This window comes from Tenrec ecaudatus, chromosome 5 (assembly GCF_050624435.1).
Source record: "Tenrec ecaudatus isolate mTenEca1 chromosome 5, mTenEca1.hap1, whole genome shotgun sequence".
Classification (NCBI taxonomy): domain Eukaryota; kingdom Metazoa; phylum Chordata; class Mammalia; order Afrosoricida; family Tenrecidae; genus Tenrec; species Tenrec ecaudatus.
The window spans coordinates 33,031,273-33,053,953 of NC_134534.1; the positions used below are offsets into that span (position 1 = coordinate 33,031,273).

At 40.5% G+C, this 22,681-nt stretch overlaps 1 protein-coding gene across 2 annotated transcripts in view; it reads right to left on the minus strand.

The window, feature by feature from the left end:
• The window catches only part of ZFPM2 (zinc finger protein, FOG family member 2), a 513,834-nt gene that overhangs the window by 363,207 nt on the left and 127,946 nt on the right, over positions 1 to 22,681 (minus strand). For both annotated transcript variants that reach the window (XM_075549373.1, XM_075549372.1), the window contains one exon: positions 10,812 to 10,913. In XM_075549373.1, coding sequence (XP_075405488.1) covers positions 10,812 to 10,913 — 102 coding nt within the window. The remainder of the gene's footprint in view (positions 1 to 10,811; positions 10,914 to 22,681) is intronic.

Here is a 22,681-nt window from a genome sequence, read left to right on the forward strand (position 1 = left end):
GTGTAATTACTTTGTGCACAAGACACATGGGATACACGTGTTGCATGTGGGATGCTCCAATAAGTGATTCATGAATGCTTATTACAATCTGATGGGGCCACGGATCTACATGTGATCAGACATTGCCTAAAAAGATGTCATTCAGTACATAACGGTGTAATAAAAGCGATAAACCTCCAAAAGTAATGAACGACATGACAAGGTAAAGTCACTAGAAGATCAATTTTGACATAATGGAATACAAAACAAATGACAGAAATGCACTTGTAAAACACAAAGAATCATATGAGCAGAAAACAACTAATAACTGAAATAAACTTAGAAAAAATAATGGAAAATGGATTCAGAGAAATTTAGCACGGGGTCCAAATTTCTCTGAAGGCTGATTCCTAAGTTCTTCAGTTTGTTAGAATCTTAATCAGAATCAAATCTACAACAATGGATTAGGTTTTTTAATGTAAATAACTGTATAGAGTTTCAGTTTTATGTCTCATTCTTTGTACTTAAAATTATGTCCCATTTTGTGTTTTGGTTCCTTTTGTATGTTTCTCTGTATAGGAAATTCAGGGCAAGTAAACCTGTAGAGATAGGAGTGGATTAATGATTTCTTAGGGGTGTGGCAGGGTAAGCCGGGGGAGAAATGGGGAGCTAATAACAATGAGCACAAGAGAGAAGAAAACGTTCTAGAACTAATTTTGGTGATGACTGCACAACTCTTTTTAAAATATGATTGAACTATTGATTTAAAATGTTATATGAATTATGTGTCAATAAAACTGTTTAAAAAATAAATGAGGTCAAAGAGCAAATAATGTTTAAGTATGAAAAGATAGTTTCAGGGAAACCCAAACAGTGATATGTTTATTTACCGAGAGCTGTGACTGAGTCTAGCTCACTCCATTTCTTCCCTCACCTGTCCCTCTAAGTTCAACCAACCATAGTCTAATTTCAGCCATCATAGCTCCAATGTAATAGTTCTAGTTCAAATCCCTAATGAAAAGGACGCAGATAAATTCAGAGGAAGATTTATAAGCTCAATTTCAACCTCTCAGCAGCACTTACTGCAGGCCTCAGCCCACTCCTTGAAATAATATTACCCTTTCTCTGCCCCACCCCAATTTCTCTGGTCACTCACTAGTGTCCATTGAAGGGACTTTGCCTCCGTTGCCCTCCTGTGTACTAGTGCCCTTCAAGATTAATTCCCAAAACTCCCATTTATTCTCCTACGCTGGTTTCCTAGCAGTCTATATCCTTACCCTGTTCTTCTAGTCATCCGGTTCCAAAGTTGAGGACCAGGAGTGAATGCATGCATCTGTATCTAACTATTTTGCTTTTCCTCAAGCAAACCTGCCTGTAAGACGAGTTGCTCCTATAAAGATCATGGCCTTGGCCACCCTACTGGGCAGCTCTACTCTGCCCCAAAGGATCACTGAGTTAACACCTGTTTTCCAGCAACAGGTTTGGTTTGGGTTTTGAGTGGAAACAAATTTGAAGTTGGAATTTTCCGTTCCTTTAGCTTTCCAGATAGAGAATCAATCATATTCTATGGTGCATTTTCTAGTTACTATGCTAAGCCAAAGAAAACCATCAACAATAGTAATCCTTGGGGAGAAGTAAACATCCAATGTGTACATTTTCATGGAAGAAGCTATGACTGAGATGAACAAAATGTTCCTCATATGCCAATGATTATGACTGGTAGCAGCTGTCTGGTGTGCCCCATTGGGTAAGATGGGTCAGTGCACAAAGGCGCTGCCACACCGGCTCAAGTCTAATAACCACGGTGAGCGTGGCCCAGGACGAGGCAGGGTTTCGTCTGTTACATGTGGGATCGCTGGTCCACGCCGTCAGGGACCCCCAAAACCACAATGCTCCTTGGGAGAGAGCACTATGAAAGTTCTATCATTGGATAGAACCAGGCAGGTGGACAGTCATTTCATCCAAACAGCCAAAGCATGGAACTATTTTTAAACTCACGTTCTCCCCATTAAATGTTAGTCACACGGAACATACAATTACAAACTCCGGGTTGACCGAGGCGAGCCCAGGGCGTTCCCTTTGTGTCTGCGCCCTGATGGCACCCCGGATTGCACAGCCCTGCCTACACCGCAAATCCTGCACGGACCGTGTATGCCTTTGGATTGGAGCGAGTTTCAAAGTATTTGCATAGCCATTTAAGTATAGTTGCTGCCTACAGTTTTACTATCTTTTAAAATATTGTTTTACTTACACCCAATTTCTTTTTAGGCCTTTAGTAGGAGTTTTTAGCCAATCTTTCCAAAGCATTCCGCATGGTTTCCATAGAAACATGATCTCTTTTGGCAAACACATTCCATTGGTTTAGATAATATTTGAAATCAATTTAAAATTACCACAATACAACAAGAAAGCAAGTGACAGCTCACGTGACTTTCTAAATTGGGGCATTAAGTTGGGGAGAAGAGACGACAATTGTGGTTTAGTTATGGGCACATCGGTCATCAATGGTTATCAGTGACTGAATTTTGCTCTGAAGGTAAGGAGGGCTAGAAGACTATGCTGCCATGTGTTTGGGGTTTTTTTTTTAGGGGGTCGAGGGGGAGACTATGAAAGACTTATCAAAGTTGACGTCATATTTATTTTCCGGATGTGCATCTAATGAAAATGGCACTGCAAGGAAAGGTCTAAAAATTGAACCTTAAGTTCACTTGGACTTGAATTTCTCAATTAAACATGTCCAAACGAATTAAGTGTCCGCTGATTCTAAAACAATCTGTTATCTAAATATCCTTAATTATCATTCTGGCATACCTGAAGATGTGTAAATAATAGAAACAATCATTTTAAAAGAAATGGTATATGCACTTCTTTATGGCTCGAAGAAGGTAAGGGTCTTGCTACACAGTGGCCACATGTCAGATGGCTTCAGCCTACATTTTTGTGTGTGTGGGGGGGCATGGGTAATGTTGAATGTAGGCATGCCCTAATTCTACACCAGTAGCAAAGTAGAAAAGAGACTAAGACGAAGAGAATTTTCCGCTGGGTTTACAGGACATTCTCTTCTATGAAGTGTACGGCTTTCATCTCCCAACCCCACAGCCACTTCACGACCCTACAGAAGGTTTACCTTGAACCCCCTCCCTTGTTTCCTAAAGGGCACAAGAGCCTGCAGTCATTTGTGACAGTTTGTTATCATGTTTTTCTGACCCCTCTCCCCACGCACACATAGGCAAGAGCACACACAGTCCTCTCTGCCTCGTTTGCATGGGGACACAAAGCATTGGGCTAAAATGATGGTTCGTTATAGCGGCACCGGAGCTCTTATCTTCATCCGGCAAGAGTCATTTCCTTCCCAAGATTGAAATGCAAATGTGAAAATTAATGATAACTGCATTATCTGATAGCAGAGATAATACCAATTCACTGTCAGAGTAATACACAGTCATTCTACGCTTTCCTCTGCTTCTCACAATATTCTTCTTACTGTCAGACTGTATCTATGGTTAACTATGTTTCATAGGTTTCTGTTAATTTACTTCAAATGGCATTTCCCAGATCTTATATCTACCACATTTTCCCAATCAAAAAGGAAACGAAATCGGAACTGTAATCTCCAAGTCCTTCTTTGGACTAGTAAAGAGTGGAGAGAAAAAAAAGAAAAGAAGAAAGAGGAAAGAAGGCCCTGTTTCATTAGTGTGTGCGCCAGCTCACAGTGGTCTTCTGGCTACCGTTCCACGTGAGGCAAAACTCCTCCCGAGTCAATGTAAGGCACAGAGCAGAACCTCTCCCCCCGCCCCTCCCCACCCAAGACAGAGGCATGCATTCCTAACACTGAGCAGATATGAGTCAACTTATTCATCAACTCCATAATCGCTGCTCAGGCCAGAAGCAACAAGTACACACATCTCATTTTATTCCCTTTATATTAAAATGCCTTTAAACTAAATTGGTTTGCACCTACGTTGTGTACAGCACAGTTAACACTCCCATAAAGGGTTACAGGCGATGGACTCACAGAGGCAGTTCTACCCTGCCCTGTGGGGTCCCCATGGGTCAGCATGGATTCCACAGCAAAATTAACTCAGCACATAAAGGTGACGGGCAGCTTCCCCTGTGTGAAGAAACCCTGGCGGCACAGTGGGGAGGAGCTCGCTTACTAAACAGAAGATCGAGGATTTGGACCTACTAACCATTCCACAGGAGAAATCGAAGACAGTCTGCTTCCATATAGATGACAGTCTTGGAAACTGTGAGGGCATGTGAGTCTCTCTTACAGGGTCTTTTCAGGTCAGAATCAACCCAATGGCAACAGGTTTAACCGGCATAGAGCTCTAATTTGGCTAAAACCCTGAAACCCACTGACATCCAGTAGCTTCCCACTCACAGCACCCCTAGAGCGCAGAGTACAACTGCTACACCTGCGGCTTCCAAGCCATCTTACTCCTGCAGGGAGGCCTGTGGCTTCAACTGCAGCCAAGCACCACCCACCGCCATCCCAGGGCTCCATGATGGTTACTGACACTGCCCATATGACACCAAAAGTAGCACCAAGAGCTCTTTATGGGGCACTTGTGATGCTCTCTGGCCCAGGCTTTACATGAGCAACCTTGAGGATGAAGGAGTCACTATCATGAGCTCCGCGTTATAAAACAGCACAGCTGGGTCTGGGAGTTCAATCAGTCACTCGGGTGCACACAGTTAGTAGGTGGTGGGGCAAGAGTCACACACAGGGAAGTGCTGGGCTGCACCGGCTACCCTGCCCTCCCTAGAGTTCACCTCTGATGAAAGCTCGGATTCCCAGTCAAGCAGCGGATCACGCTCTTCAATAACACTGAATTCAGAATGCATTCCTAGTTTCTGCTATGAAATCTCCAAATCGCCATCCCAGTGTGTGATGTGCTACTTATTTTAAATGAGATGCTTAAAATATTAATCTCAAAATCGATTTAAATAAAAAACTCACTGCCATCGAGTCGAAGCCAACTCACACTGACCCTGTCGGACCGGGCAGACTAGCCCTGCAGCTGAGGCTGTTAACTCTTCAGAGTTGAAAGGCTCAGCTTTCTCCCAAGGAGTGGCTGGTGGCTTCATGCTGCTGAACTTGCAGTTACCAGCCTCATGTGTAACCACTGCACCGTCAGGGCACCTTATTTAAACAAAGACGCATGCTTATCTTGAAAACTATAAGCCAAAGAATATAAACAACAACATGTCCCACATTTTATATGTGTAAAAAATGTGCAGAGTACTTATATATTATATTACATATATTATTGAATAGACTTTATATATGTGCACACGCACACACATGAGAGAGAGAGAGATCGGACCAGAAAACAAGATGAGCACTGCTAACCTCAATGTCAGGTGTTCAAACAAACTAGAACCAGGAGGCTGTCTCCTCCCATAACAATGGACAGCCTCACAAATCGATACAGTGTTGCTGTAGGCAATGGCAGTGAGTGTGGGTCTGCATTAGTACACCTGATTTGAGGGGACATGTGCACCTAACGCCTCACTTATCCAGTATGTTGCTATCTGACATTTCATATTTACAACTTTAAAAATATTCTTAAGTGATATATCCAATGATGTGGGGCCCCACACCGGGTCACAGCAGGGCCAAGACCCCCTCCAGAGGCCATCTTAAATGACATACTGGAGGCCCTGGAAATGAGCAGGCAGAGGAGAAATGGCAACCAATCAGCCACGGCATACCGTCTGTCCGGTGGTGGAGGATGAGGGCCACAGCAGGAAGATGAGAGGGTGTGGGTACACAGAAGTAGGCCTGGCAAGGACCCAACCATGTAAGGGAGGATGGGGGAGGAAGCAGGGACGTAGGAGAAGGAAAGGCATGCAAATGGCACTGCAGAGCCTGGGTAGATGGAGGACAAATAAGAAGCCCACCTAGGTGGGCATTAGGAGGCAACAGCAGAGGACAAGTGGAATCCCTGCCCAGGTGGGAGGCAGGAAGCACGGGCAATAGCCATCCACCGCCATCACCACCACCCCAACCCCATGGGCTCTACAGTTGGAGAAGGCACAGGTGGGGGTCACCATGCCACCTGCATCCTGAGACCTGCCTGGAGCTCCCAGCAGTCCATGCGGGAGAGGAGAAGGGAGACCAAGAGAGAAGATGGCACATACGCCCAAGCCCCTAGTCTAGCATAGTCCCAAGTGTGCGGAACAGTCTGGTCTCTGGAACCTAACCAGGTTGGTTAGTGAGGAGCAGGTGTAGTTTTTTGAGTGGCAAGAGATATGCTTTTTTTGGTAGGGCTCATGGAAAATTGAAATCTAGCAGTAGTAAAAATGATGGTAAGGTCTAGATCCATTCAAAGTTAAGCCAAGTACATGAAGCAAGAGTCATGAGCACCTATTTTTAATCAGGTAAGTCAGAGAGTTGGCATACTTAAAGTTGATGCAAGTGAGGTACGACTTACCTCTACTTATTTGTTAGAAACAGGAGACAGCTTGACATTGACTTGCCTATTTGCCTCTCCCCAGAAATCTTCTCCCAAGTCAAATCTACAAATTTTTACCATGAGCAGTAGTCTAGAGATTTTCTTAAATGGGAAAGAAAGCAAACACAGAGGCAAACAACAAGCGAGGTAGACCCCATTTTCAAAATCAAGTCTATATAGTCCAACCCTCGGTCATTCCGAGAGAATAGAAAAAATATATAAGCTTAACAGAGGTCTGTGCTAGTCAACGTGAAAATACCATCTTGTTCAAATTCCATCCTCAGGACAAAGATGTTTCATCATTATTCTCATTTTGAAAATAAGGAAACGGAATCATTCTCTGTTTAATATTTTACACATATGCTTAAGAGGTGTGTGGGCACAAACCGATCTGGTTCCACAACGGCACAGCCTCTTGTAATTGCGACCACACTCGGCTTCCCAGGATAAGGTGCACTTCACTCTTCCGCTGGGGCCTGGAGGATGGGTTACACAATTCAAGTCTAATTGAAGAGAATTAAAGACGAGAAATGACATCAAAGGGGAAACGTGGAGCTCTGTATGACCCTGTGGACGTCTAGCAATTTCTCCACGTATTAGCGTGCTACAGGTGCAAAGCAAGTATTTCTTGAATAATTAAATGCAGAAAAATATTGATACACTGAAGAAGTCATTGAGGCTTGTGAGACTGACCAAAAAAAAGGAAAAGTCTTTAAGATAAGGCAAAACTGACATCCATAAAATATAGGCTAGTTCCTGGTCCATCTGAAGCGTTGTCAGGTCTATGACACCAATGAAACATAGATGAGGAGAAACATAATAGCACTAGATGGCAAATTCTGTATGAATTCTATCCCAAGGCATGAAGTGACTGGGTAATCTTTTTTCTAAAGCAAGAAAGAATGATTAAATTTAAAACTAGGTATAGGAGCTCTTGAAGTCATGAGGAAGTCATCCCCATTTTCCTTTGGACTAAACCTTACAAGCTCAGTGCTTGTTTCCCTTTCCGACTCAATCATGAATCAGGCAATCTTGAAGAATATTTAAATGAGAGTCAGGAGCGTGTTTAAACATTAAGCCGCAGACGTGTTTACAAACGGCCAGCTTATTTTCCTACAGATTGTTTAGGCTCCACCTAATCATAAGAGTTAACAAAGGCATGAACAATTGTGATTAGTAAATGTATCTTATAGTGGAATAACAAATAAGGGGGAAACGTTTCGAGTTGGAGTTTGCACGGGATAAAAATAGAACACTCAAAGACAGGAATTGATTCACCACTGAATTGAGGCATCCAGAAAGGTTGGGCAGCCGTCTTCAATCAAAACCTTTAAAAATAAGCTAGTTCCTGGTCCATCTGAAATGATGTCAGGTCTGTGCCTCCAAATCTTCTGATGGTTCCCTCATCCCTTCACTCTGTTCTATTTTTACAGAAAACTGTCTGGCTTGTGGTAGCTGTCAAGACTGAGTGGACTGACCTCAATATGAATAAATCCTGACATCACACCTGGCTCATGACATCATGTCTTAAACAATAATTTGTGGTTAATGTGCTTGGAATTTCTAAAGTTTAGCCTTTCTTGCTATCAAATGAGGCCATTCAAAATCTGAATAAAAAACTCAAAAGTACTGCTTCATCACTAACAATTTATGTGTGTAATCTTTGAATCTCTAAAAATAAGCTGAGGAGGCATTGATGTTATTGTCTATATTATACAAATGAAGAAACAGGCAGGAAGGTATGGAGTGATCTCCCCAAACTCATCTGGTCGGTAGGTGGCAAATCAGACTCAAACCCCACCCCCTGGAAGGAGGGTCCACTTATTAACATGGTTGTAAACTGTCGCTGAAGTTTGAATTAGTGTCTCTCCATCAGAAAGTGCAGGTACTGCTGTGCCTAACCAAACTCTGGGTGAAAATGCTGAGGCAACTGCTCTTCATGCAATTGTTGAAGTGCAAAAATATATTTTCCTACCTTACTGTGACTGAAAAATAATCAGTCAATAACCTACCTTAAAAAGATGGGGTAGAAAGGGGGAACCGATTACAAAGATCTACATATAACCTCTTCCCTGGGGGATGGACAACAGAAAAGTGGGTGAAGGGAGATATAGGACAGTGTAAGATATGACAAAATAATAATAATTTAACAAGGGTTCATGAAGGAGAGGGGAGTAGGGAGGAAGGGTAAAAATGAGGAGCTGATATCATGGGCTCAAGTAGAAAGCAAAGGTTTTGAGGATGATGATGGCAACAAATGTGCTTGACACAATGGATATATGTATGGGCTGTAATAAGAATTGTATGAGACCCCAATAAAATTATTTTAAAAAATTTTAAGACATCTAAAATGTATTCTCTTGTTATGAATCAGTCTTATTAAGTTAAGGGAAATCCAAAATATTAAAAGCTAAGTTTTTGACTAAATATTTGTGGAGAAAAATATGTTTAGTTTATGAGAATTGAAGAAGACTTTTCTCATCAGCATACCTACTGAGAGGCAGGTATTTCAACTTCAAGGTTTTTTATATACTCAAGTGTGCCTCAGAAAAGAGTATACACATTTTCACCATATCAATGAAAAATACTTAAATTAGATAACTACGGTAAATTTACTTCAAAATGGGGTGGGGGGAGTCCTCTGGAAGCATCATTCTTATATCCAGCCCCTTCCATATTGTTAAATAATAAGTCCACTGTATTTCTAGAAATGTTTCCTGAAGAAATGTCATAAAATGCGCAGCCATTTGTTAGCCTTTCATGAACCCTGAGCTGACTTCTTGCTCCCACGTTACTGACAAAACTGTTCATCCCAGACTTGAACAAGAAGGGAAAACCTGCCCCCATCCCATTTGCCAAATGCTGACAGGAAACCAGAATGTACCCTCTTTGAAAGCTGGCACATTTGAAGTTCATATAATGCAATTTTAAATCAAGAGTTCTCCTAAAATAGTGTGTGTGTATATTACACATATACACATTTACATACATGCATACATATCCAGAGTGATAAACCTATGAATGAAGAAACAGGAAACAAAGTTTACAACTTAAATGTAACCCAGATGACAACACTAATATTTTCCAAACTTTTCCCCCCTTTTTATAAAAAAAAAATGGTTTTCCACACTGAGAAGACAGAAGCATTGGCAGTAGAGTGAAAATTCCCAAAGGCTCTTTGCTTCCCCAAACTTGTACAGGTGTATCTCTGTACTTTATAGACATATTTTTATCCCAAAGCATGTGTAACACTGTGCGACAGTACACAGAATACCCACATTGGTGCGTCCATGGATGACATCAGAAATGACATCATCCTCAGCAGAGAGACCCCCGTCTTCATTTCAGTTTTCATTGTATTTTCCAGCTACCGGCTTCAGAAAATCACCACTGGAGCCCTCCGGGTCCACACGCACAGCAGAGGGCCATTTGCAAAGTCACGCAGGGGTGAAAGTGTGACTGGAATATAGGGATCTTCCTTAATGAAAAAATGTCACTGCACTGCACATTATGGCGAACACCCCTTCAACAATTGCTATATCCCTAAGTACTATGACCCAATGCCCCCGTTTATAAATTTATCATCAACTGTAAATGACTTGCCACCAGATACAAAGGCTTTTCCCCAGAGAATCTTTACAATATTTACATCATATTGTGTTGGTGTTTTAGAGTACTTTGATAACCTTCGGCCCTTCTTAAAAGGATAAAAGGTTAGGATTTTTGAAATTCAACTTCAAGTTTTGTCATAAAAAAAGGTTTCCAAATGTTGCCAAAATCTTGAATCAAAAGGGGAGGATGGTTTGATAGATTCTAAACTTCTAAATGCGTACTGAAGTTCAATCCGATAACTTATGCCTAAGCTGAAAATAAAACATGTGAAATATTAGTGGTTTCTTACTTGTTTTTAAAACCTTGACATGGTGCTCAATATGAACTTGCATATTGTTCTAAGAATCTCAGGCCAAGGAAATAGTTACCATATATACTCAAGTATAATCCAACCAGAATATCAGCCCAGGTACCTAATTTTACCACAAAGACTGCATAAAAATGTGCTGGAAAACTCGGCTTATGCATGAGTACATATGGTAGTAGAACTGACTTATTCTTAGTCTTCTTCAGGTATGAAAGAAAAACAAGGTTGGACACCACAAGCAAAGGTAAAATTGGGGGTTTTATATTTCAGAACAAAGTACAAATCTTTCCATTGTGTTATTTAAAATCCCATGTGTACACACACAGACACACATACATTTTAAATGAGAGTGAAAAGACTGTTCACTTCATAAACTAACCAAATTGGAAAAAAATATGTGAATTCCTGATAACTGTTACAGATTATTGGATTTTACATGTTCTCTGTCCTACCTGGTCCATCCCAGTCATCTGTTTCTATTCCAGGTTGACCTGGTTTCTCTGATTGTGCATCCCCATCTGATTCTGCCATCTCCTGGATTCCCTCATCATCACCTGGAAAAAATACCAACACAGAAAAAGACATGATAAAAGCTCTCTATTTAACATTCAAATTCGTAGAGAAGGATGTCCTTATTACAGATCTAATTATATGTTTGTTACATATATTATAACTGTACTGATACAATTCAGGGTTTAATCATGTCGATATTTTTGTGGCTCATAATGATGAAAATTGGCATTCTCACTCTCACTGCCTTCAAATCCATTTGGACCCTTGGTGGCCCAGTCAGGAGCCCTGTGGTGCCCTGGTTAGTCTCTGGGCAGCAAACTGTAAGGCTGACAGTTCAATCTCACCCGCCGCTCCCTGGGAGACAGATGAGACTGCCTGCTTCCCTAAAGATTTGTATTCTGGGAAACCCCATGGAACAGTTCTCTCCCCTGTAAATAGGGTGACTATGAGCTGATATTAAATACATGAAGTTAAGCACTATCAACAAAAAATATTTGCACATAAGTTTTTGGGGAATTACACAATTACACATCAACATAGAAGAAAAACGGGCTGGATATGTTTTCTCGTGCTTTAAATATGGAACGATTTTTGTACAGACAAGACGTAGCAAACCTAAACAAGTGTTTAGGAGCATAGACACTAAGATTTTGGTTGAAACCAGAGCAATGAAAATATTTTTCTTTTTTCCCAGCTTTAAAAGCTTGCTAAAACTTCGAAGAACTTCCTTTAAAAGCATATGAAAAGGCCATAATTAAATTATTATCATAGGAAAGGATTCAGTGACATACGTCTTCACGATGCATAAAATAAACAAACGTAATAAGTTTGGGGCAAAAATACACACAGCAAAAAATGAGAAACATCAACCATGAAGTCACACGTGAAAGGGAAAGATCTAACCGCAGTGCCTTCATTTCAGGTGAGAATGTCTCAAAGTATGTGCTGTTTTAGTGAAAAAAGATCAACTTTCACCCTCATACTAGGCACATGAAAATATTAAATAACACTGTACTATGAATGGGAGTAGCATAAAATGATCGAATAACAAAAAAATGTGAGGATAGAAAATTACATGAGTAAATACTGAAGACATGAAAAGTGCACTCAAATATAATTACACTGAAATCTTTTTTTTTAAGTGAAATTGCTGTGTGTCTGGTGTTTCTCTGAAGTTTTCAGCAGCTCCGCGTTGCACCCGCCCCGATCCTGCCCACCACTCTCAAATATCTCATAGCAATTACATTTTTACATGACTATACCCAAAAGAAAACAGAACACTGTATAGTTAACGTCTTTCAAAATACCTAGAAAATAGAATGTTCCTGGAAAACTATTAACTACAAATGACATTAATGTGATAATAATATGAGTTTTGAACTTTAAACTCAGAGAAATTACTTCAAAAACTGGAATACAGGTAAGGGGGAAGAACAGTGAAAACCAGAGACCACTCTATTGAACTGAAGTACCTGACCACAGGGTCATTCAGTTCTAGTGGGTGACAGAGAATAAAGCACGCACACCAATCAAGTATGTCTGTGCCCTGTGCTCCCACGTCTGAAGTGGGCAACTCTTTGAATGTCTACGTTTTTCTTTTGAATGATCAGAAGGAACAGCCTTGGGAGCCTCCCCAGAGAGATGATGGAGCCTCTACACTGTTTCAGGCACTCGAGTAAATGTAGTCCTTTCCATACAGAAGAATACAGTTCCTTTCCAATAGTAGCAGAAGTCCTCTACTAATGAGAACGGGCTCACAGGTACCAGGAGTGCAAAGACAAGCCGGCTCAGTGCCACTGAGGAGAGATTGAATCCTCCTGAGGATCAATACCACTGAGGAGAGATTGAATCCTCCTGAGGATCAATACCACTGAGGAGAGATTGAATCCTCCACGTCCCTTTTTTCAGATCCCATAGAAGACCGTGGACACATCGACCCACTCTCTTATGAAGATTGGAGGAAAATCTGGGTGCTCAATTCTTAGTCTCAAGCAGGGCTAACTCTCAACCTTCCTAAGCAGGTCTAGGACCTCGGATATACTGAAAAAAAGGCATACTGTTGCTAGCAAGGAAATTCCACCGCCCAATGAATTGCTACTTGTAGAGGCTCTGTGGGACAAAGGAGAATTGACCCACAGGGCTTCCATGGTTGGAAATGCTACAAAATGATCCCGGGCAGTGTCCTGGATTGCTAACCTCAAAGTCAGTAGGCAGTAGTCAGGAACCACTGGCTCCTCCAATCTCCACTCCGGGAAAGATTGAATCTCAGGATAACAGGGGCAACTCTACTCGGTCTGACAGGGTCAGTTTCCATCTGAATTGACTCAAGGACTCAGCCCACGCCCTTCGTGTCATTTTCATTCATTTGGGCACCACTTGTATAATAATTTACTTAATTTTTAAAAATAGACCCCTGTTTTCAACTTACCTACAGACATTTCAAAACTTCATTACCACAGCTATAAACAGGAAAACAGTGTCCATGCCCAAAATACAAGCTATCCATGGAAGCAAATACCACAAGATAAGTGCAGTATCATTCATTTCGACTTTCTGTGGTCTATTTAGTTTCTGAGCTATGGCCTCATTTTTGGTACGAGATAGGAAGCGTATCAAGTATGACAGAAATCATATTAAACATAAAGCTGACTCATTTCCATAATACAAAGCACATTGGAAGCTTGAAAACTTGCTCACCAGCAGATTCAGTGTTCACTAACGCAGCATCATTGTACTACTCATAATAACCCTGGTACCATGTTTTTGGAAAGACGGAGCTTTCCACAACTTTATCTTTGCTTTTGGGACGAGAATTCACACTAGAATGGGCAGCTGCGTTAAATGACCTTTCGACTCTACTCTCATGAATCAAGAAAAGATTTTACTCAAGAAACTAATTCAGGACAATACACAAAAGAAATTGTTCTCTGAAACAGTGAAGAGTAGAGAATGCAGCCCATAATTTTATAACAGCATCTACTTTTTACAAACTTTTTCCCATGCAGTGTGAATCAGAATTGACTTGGTGACGATGAAGATTTTTGCACGTGTTTTTTTGTTTGTTTGTAATGACTCTTAAAACAGAGATTTGTGTGCTGAGATTGTCTGACTTCAATGTCTCCTTTTATGGAAAGGGGCACTCACTGATGCAGCGTTAGTTCCCGAGCACTGCATATGCGCCTCTTCATCCCTTCCTTTACACCTGCTCATGCTCCTGTTCCCAGCAATCAATATGTGTCTCCCGGTCATCCCGGGGACGGATGATTGAAACAGCTTCAGGTACCTCTCCTTTTCCCAACAGACACCAGAACTGAGTCTGCTGGAAGTGGGGAAAGATGCCAGAGAGGCCACAGAAAACAGCACTCTGGACAAAAGTTGGGGCTATGGCTTGAGTCTCTCAACTACTGACTTAGAATTCTTTCCAAAAGCTCTCTTTTCCGTGGAAAGAACCATGCATACCTGACATAAAGGAAACATCCAAAGCAATCCACAAACAAGCAAGCTGGAGAGCATGCTATTCCAAATAACAGCAGCCACAGCACAGAAACGCGAATTTCTGTGCTGCGTCACTTTGTGAAGTGACAGACTCAGATTCTAGGTGAACCATCCCTGACACTAAATAGTAAATCTTCCAGAGTTTTAAGATTACACATTCATTATTGGAACGTTGTGGTGCCATACAAATTTCTATCTTAACATTTAAAATGCTTCATTTTGAAGATATGGCGGGATATATGAAAAAAGAGAGGGCGGAATGTATTTCTCCTAATGAGCATATTATCTAATTAAGGCAATTGGAAATATGCATGAGCAGAGTAGCCCCTGAGAAAAACTTACAATTAAGGCAATTCACTAATGAATCCAAAAGAGAACTCAAAGGCTTTTGAATTCTATGTGAACTCAATAAGAAAGTCAGACACGAGAGGCAAAAAATAAGGTTAACCAAAGAGAACCTACATAGTAATCTGAGGGTTTTACCTTCATCTTGAAGTCAGTGGGAAACCACTGCGGAGATTTCCCCAGGGAGAGAAGTAATGCGATCATTTCACCCTTATATATTCACCATCGAATGTTTATTGAGCTCTAGGAATACACCTCTACTCACTTCCTATCAATACTCGGATCCTTAACTCAGATGTTCTCACCCCAAAATTTCATGACCCTCTCCTTAAGAATACTCTGAAGTAGCATTTTATTAAGTACATGATTTACCATAAGGGGCGAAAAGGAATCAATGGAATGGATAGAGAGTTGTTGAGTGCAGTGTTAGGGATACAAGCCACTGCTTATTAATTCATTTGGTGAATCTCTGGCACTGACCACGCAAAATCATTTTCTCTGGTGATTTACAGATTAGTGTAGAACTGAGACAAATCAATAGGTGATTGTAACGCTGGGATGAGTAAGTTGACGGAAGCTGCCTATGTTGTGACAAAAACGAATGGGCACGGCACCTAAACCAGACTCGGGCAGAACTCAGGCAAGCAACTAAAACTTTGGAAGCAGACTCTCAGATGACCCTGGTCTATGTAGCTGTAACCCACTGAGACCTCCCTTCTTCACACCAAGAATGGGAGTCACTTTTCCAAAGAATTCCACTGGTAAAATATTACAGTGAGGAAGAGGATACAAGGACAATGGCATCTTGAAGGAGGTGAAAATACAGACAGTTCAGTGATGCAGGAGAAGCCAAAAAGTTTTTTTTTAATGATAGGAGTAAGATACTCCTACTGTATGATGATTAAAATAGGATGAAATAAAGACCTTTCCTTCACGTAGTATGGACCACATTAACCTGCGATCACACTCGTCCACAAGCTACCAGGATAAGAAAATAGCACTCTAAGTGCAAATCTCAGCAGACATTCAATGTACAGAGAAATTTGCTACATTTCTCCCCAAAAGATGAAAATATTATAATTAAACCTATTAAGGGACTGATTGAACTAGTAATTCCCTTTAATAAAATACTTCCATTAAATCCCCCCTAACTGCCAAATCAAAAGTGCAGAGCTCAGAATTCAAAGTACTTCAACATCTGGAGCAATACTCGGAATTGATAATCATGATTCAGGATAAGATTTGCTCTAATTTGTTTAAGTATGTAGCATGTATAATTAGAACGACTGAAAATAAATATCCAAAAGTATTTAGTCAAGAAAACACTGTAAAAGGGGTTGATTATACACAATTACCATCTCAAAAGAAATGTCACATTGCAAGACTTTTAAGTTCCTTACAAAATGGGCTAGATGTGTAATATATATGAGACTAATATGATTTTATTCTGAGAGAATAGTTTGTCTGATTATTTGTGCTTTCTTAATGCAATAATGCAAACACAAAAGAGAAAAATGACCAGAGAGATAGAGATTTCACATCAAGTTATAAGCATGGCAATATGGATTAAATTATGCCGCCGTCACCCACCCCAATATATGTAGGAATACTAATCCCTATCCCTGTGAAGGAGCCTTCATAGTGCTGTTGGCTGGGTGTCAGAATGTTAGCAACAAGGTCCTCAAATCAAGCCCACTGGCCCCTCCATAGCATAGAGATGAGGTTGTCTGCTCCCATAAAGATTCACAATCTCAGAAACTCTGTGCGTTGAAATTGACTGGATGTCAGTGGTTATGTGCTAGGCTCTAAGCAAAAGGTTGATGGTTCAAACCTACCAGCCACTCATGTGGGAGAATTATGTATCTTATCTCATAAAGATCAGAATCTTGAATAACATATGGAGCAGTTCTCTTCTGCCCACAGACTTGCTGTGAGTCAGAATTGACTTGACAGCAATAGATGTGTGTGTGTCCTATTTCTATGGATAAAGTCCCATTTGGAAATAATCTTTTCTTTCTTATGTTAATGAGGACACACACACACATATCCATGTGAAATTAGATAATTTCCAAGGCCACTCAGTACTCAAATTTGTTTCAAATTCATTAAAAACATTTTAAAAACTCACTGCCATCAAGTCCATTCTGACTCAGACTGCATTGGAATAGAGTGCTTGCAAAGAGTGGATACTATTTTTAAATTTGGGGCTGCATTCTCCACCCTTCACTGTTTTGGAGAACACTTTTCTTTGTATAATGTGCTGAATTAGTTTTTTAAAGACGTCCACTTTTAAGATCTAACAAAAAGGGCAGATCTGGCCCAGGAGCAAGGAAGCGGAGATGGGGAGATAGATACTAATGCACAGGACATTTGACCAAACAATCAAAGAACAGAGCCTGAGAAGAAACTAGAACCTTCCATCAGAGACACACGCTGATTTCAAACTACCCTCCTAAATTGTGAGGATATAAACTTTTGTTCCAAAAAGCCATCTGAATTTTGGTTATAGCAACCAAGAAATCAAGACTCTTAGTTTTAGGAACCCAAGTAATTTCAAACTTAATTCATATTCATTAAATGTCTGTTGGGTGGATTCTGACTCACAGAGGCCTCCCCTATAGGGCAGAATGGACACACTTCCTCCTCTGCCACCTTCAGGAGAGCACATTCCTGAGTTGTGTGTCCTTCTTAGAAGCTGGTGTGTTTGAACTGGCAGCTTGTCAGATAGTAGCAGGACGCATAAAAACTGTGCCCCCAGGGCTCCTGGTGAGATGGCCACTGTGTTCCTGGCTTGGCTAAGGATTTCCATTCACTTGCAGCCACAAGCAGTGAACTGCTCTAATGGAAGCAGCAGCCAAGAAACCAAAAGACAAGACTGCACAGGGCAGCTCTGCACCATGGCCTTCAGTCTTAAAGAGCAGGGAGATAGCTTTGAGGCCTAGCACGCACCGGACCCAAGCCATAGTATCTTCAATTTGTGAAAGACTGACTAGGGAAGAATGAAGAAGCATTGACACACTTGAATGGAGGCGCTGGCAGAGAATATTAACAGTAATGGAGACTGCCTCAAGAACAAACATATCTGTTTCGGGAGAAGTACAGCCAGAATGTTCCTCAGAAGGAAAGATGGCAAAACTTGGTCTCATGTGTAAGACTTGGTCTCATGTACTTGCTGACCCTGTGAGGATAACAATGGGCTCAAACTTCACAGCTGTGAGCATGGGGGAACACTGGGCAGGGTTTTCTTCAGTTGGACATAAAGTCACTGAGATCAACTGACGCAATGGTGCCGAATAGCAGTAACTACGTGCCAAAAAGGAGAAGCACACATGTCATCAAGTCCTGAGTCTAGATTGTCTTTATGGTATTTAATGGTAGCATGGCTACCATTGCTCGAATACTGAGCACTAGGTAATACAAAATGCTTTGTCTGTTTGTTTTTTTTCTCAATAGGAAACAAAAGGCGGACATGTGAAACCTTGGTCCAGGTGCACTGCTAGGAAAGGACAAAGGCAAGAATGTATCCCAAGTTGGCCTGGATGCCGAAGGCCAGTCCCCTAACCTATCAGAATATGACCGTCAAAGTATCTACAACTCCAGGCAACAAAAACAGGAGATGATTTGATAGCTGCTTTATGTCCATCATCTGTAAGTCCCAGGTCGTCATTCTGCCTATATGCCTGGTGCTTCACAATGTTTGTGGAAAAATCCCACTAGCTTTTAATTCCAATTTTTCATGAGCATTTTGAAGCCCCTATGTTTAATAATTACATGTGTAATGAATTCAATACTTAAAAGAGTTATTTTTTTCTGAGGTCAATTATTTTACTTGACATTTAGCAACATCAACCGCACATATCCTAATCAACAAATATTGCTCACTGACCAGTAAGGAAATTAATAGTTTTTGTTTCACTTTTCATTCTTTTTACAATAGGCTACTCCAGTATTATTATACTTGTAAGTCAACTGCTTGCAGCACATTTTTTCCTATTTAATACCTAAAAATATGTCCTATTTTTAGACCTTTCATCATCTAACTTTATCTCAGAAAATTTAATTTTTAGACCTTTCATCATCTAACTTTATCTCAGAAAATTAAAGTTATACTTATATAAATAAAATTATACTTATATTTATTAGTATTTATCTTTAGTATTGAAAAAAATGTTTCAAAAGGGGTATAATTAAGTCTAAAATCTCTGGTCTAATTTCAAGAAATACTTTCTTTCAGCCTTACAATGGAAAGATTCTTCCTTCCTTTGAACATACTAGAGTAATATGGCCACAAAATTATATACATCATAATTAAACAAAACATAAAAATATGAAACTAGTTTCTCAGCAACTAGGTCTATTTACTCCCAAAGTGGATGTTTCATCTTCCCTCTAAGAATCCTGCGCCCTTCAGTACACACCATGTCAAGGGCACGTTGGGCTCTCAAGAGCCCCAGGTTGTGTTCCCTGTAGATGTTCTTGGTATTTGAGGAACTAAGAGAGGTCTGAAGGTGCACGATCGAGGCTGTAGGGTGGATGGGGAGAGGCTTCCCAGTGAAATTCTCATAGGTCAGCCCTCTGGCTCTGGGAGGATGACAGGTGCACTGTCTCCACGGGAAACAAACCCCCCGTGCAACTCCTGGCCTGTAGTCCAGGACGCGGCTTTCACTCTTCTTCCTAAGAAGCCCATGGGTTCCCCGCGAAAACCTGGGAAGGTTACTTCTGAGCAATCTCAAAGCCATCGCCGTCACCTGTTATCATCTTCCAGCTGACCTTTGTGTCTTGAGTCTAACTCGCTCAGCAGCTCCCTGAGAAGCCACTGTTTTGATTGAACGTTTTCCCCACTTTCGGTGGCGGGGCCCCTAATAGGACTAAAGGAAGTGCACGGTTGAAAGAAGCTGTCTGCAATCTTCTGGTCCCAGAGACAGGTTGACACACTTTTGCTTGGAATTAATCTGTACGTGTGTGACCAATATTCTCGACTTACCCTCATATTTACTGTCAGGGGCATTTTAAAAGCAGAGCCTCATTTTTATATTTGCACACCTCTAGCTTCTTGAATAGAATTGAGTGTATTGAGAGTTATATTAAAACAGACAAACAAAAGCCCGCTTTGCCTTTCTGGTCAGCCCCACTAAAACCAGCCAAACCCACAGCTGTGAAGTCTATTTCCACTCGTAGCAACCCTATTGAATAGTGCAGAACTGCCCCATGGGGTTTCCAGGCTGGGAACTTCTAGAACAGACTGTGACATCGTTCTCCAAGTGGGGTGCCCGGTTGGTTTGGGCTGCAGGCGTTCTGGTTAGCATCCGGGCACTTTAACCACGGTGCCACCAGGGATCCGGCTCTGCATACCTACATTTGAAATCAGCATTCTAGAAAGATGGCATAAATAATTAATAGCCAAGAAAATAATGACAAGTTTGTGAAGCTATTGCTTCCTATGTTTTGTTGGTAGGAAGTGAACAGAAAACAAGAAAAGACTGCAAGGAATAGAAATGCCGAAAGAGCCAGGAGTGCATGCATTTGACATCAATTCATTGACTTGCTAAATTTCTTATTCGCATACTTTTAAATAGAAATTTCAGTGCATTTCCAGCAAAGCACAAACATATTTAATGGGAAAACCACTCTATGTATCCAGAGGCCAATTCACAAAACGATGAAACAGAATAAAGGCCAAGCAGTAACAAAATCTATAATATTTCTAAAATTATGGTCCTGGAGTTAATGGTTTCCCATTGCAAGATTAAACTCCTTTGTTGCTCTTTTAAAAGATATCATATGTATTTTGTGGGCCCTGCCATTTGCTTAGTCTAGCTTTCAGAATCAATGAGAGCCTCATAGGAGAAAACTGAAGATGTTATTGAGCAATAGAATGCACAGCGCAAAGGCTGGCGGAAATGTACTAGAATATAGTCTTTAGAACAGATGAAACAGAATCCGTAATACGATTTTAGGTATTATTGCCAACGTAGTGAAAGCAGCGGCTCTCCTTGGCTGGAAAATAATAATAATAATTTCAAAAATGCAAACAAACATCATTTCACTGGAAGCTAAACACTCCTGTAGAAATTAAAGATTTGCCACCTTCTGAGACAGTCACGTTTTGAGGACAAAGTAGCAGCTGCGTTTGAAAGCAGCCGTGCAGGAGAACAGCCTTTCTCAGCCTGCTCCTTTAATCCATGGAGTTCCTATCAATAGTAACCTCTTACAGAAACTCCTTACAATGTAACTATTGAACTTCCCTGACTCGGAGTGCTCCTGCAGCTGTTAGTCATCCCTATAATGTATTTTGCAATCAGCCAAATCATCAAAGTATTTTTTAACAATGGACAGTTCAGAAGTGACAGATCTACTTTCTTGTTCACAACTGCTTATCAGAGAATAGATATCACATATGTTTTCCAGGTGCTTCCTATAGTTAGGATACCTTCACAGCAGCCGCTCATGAAAGATAAGATCATAAGAGAGATGAAAAATGTGTGAGCTTCATACACTTATGGTTTTATCATCAGACAAGATAGCTTTGGTTAAAGGACTGTAACAGTCGAAACAGAATACTGCAGCTCATGTTGAAGGGCAAGAACATTAAAGTTTCGGATGCTGGTTGTGTTTGCTTTGCCTAATAGCCTCACAGTATTGTTTGGTTTAAAACAATTGTTGGGCTGTGAGTTATCCAAACAAAAGTCTCATGTTTAAGCTTACTCTCCTTTGCCAAATTATGGACGTATCTCTGTATACAAAAGTAAAAGTGTGCAACTGGTACACCTGGATATCAATACCTCAAGGGAAGTTTCAACATTTCAACTGTGTGTACCTTGGAAGGGGGGGCACCAAGCAGGGGGGCAGGGCTCAATCCTGCTCCTGGTGTCTAACGTATTTCCCTTTACTTTAATATAAACTTAAACTAAAATAAAGGGTTTGGCCATATTCTGCATAGTAATATTCACTATACAATATTTTTTTAATTCCTATGATTTCTCTGTAGTTTATTTGGGCTCACCTTATCGATCTTAAAAGTGGATGTGTTTAAAAGATTAATTCAGGATATTGTACAAAAGTCTTTTTCAGACGTTCAAATAAAAAATATTTTAAAAAATCAAAATGGAATCAGCATGAACTTGATTGTAGACTTGCTCATTCCAGATGAGGAATAACCTTGCAAAGGCTGATAACAGGGGTTCAAGAAAAAGCTCAAGCTCTACTGTTAAGGAGTGATTATTAGATTTGGGGGGTTTTAATTATAGGCAATAAAGGAAAGTATTGAAAATGGTTATGGTGTGTTCATCATACAAACATCACTATTAAAGCATAACTGCAGATCGGAGAAAATTATTTCTAAATTCATTCGATGGGATGAAACTTAATTCTACTGCCCATTTCATTTTCAGTGTAAAAATTTAAGTGCACTGAAAATTCAGAGCTATAATCATGATTTCCACATAAGACAAATTTTTAGCAGGAATGGCTACTTCTTTTTAGTTCACTCAAAGAGCTGCTAAAAGGCTCAAATATGTAAACAAGAGTGAACAATAGGCTAGCCTATTTTAAAAGGTGCTTCACAAATATATTTTGACATTTATATTACAGTCTATTCCTTCTCCTGTTCCCCGTCTCATCCCACCTCAAGACCCTAAACGTCATAGCATCTGATATCTTTCAATCTATGGAACAATTCCACGGGAAGGAGGTGATTTTTGGTCCCTTTATTGTGGGACAAACACTTTAAGGGCTGATCAGTAAGGAATTTCTAAACTGTATTACTTATCCACAGATATATTGTCCTGCCATTTAACTACTACTTCAGCTTTCTGTCTTCCATTTTCTAAAGGCCAGAATTCACTTCAGGAAATTATTATCATCATCATCAATAGCAAGTAAAGTCAGATCTCAAATCTCTAAATTGGCCGCCCCAACCAACCAACCAACCAACCAAATTTACACAGAAAGATCAAATCAATGTGAAAAG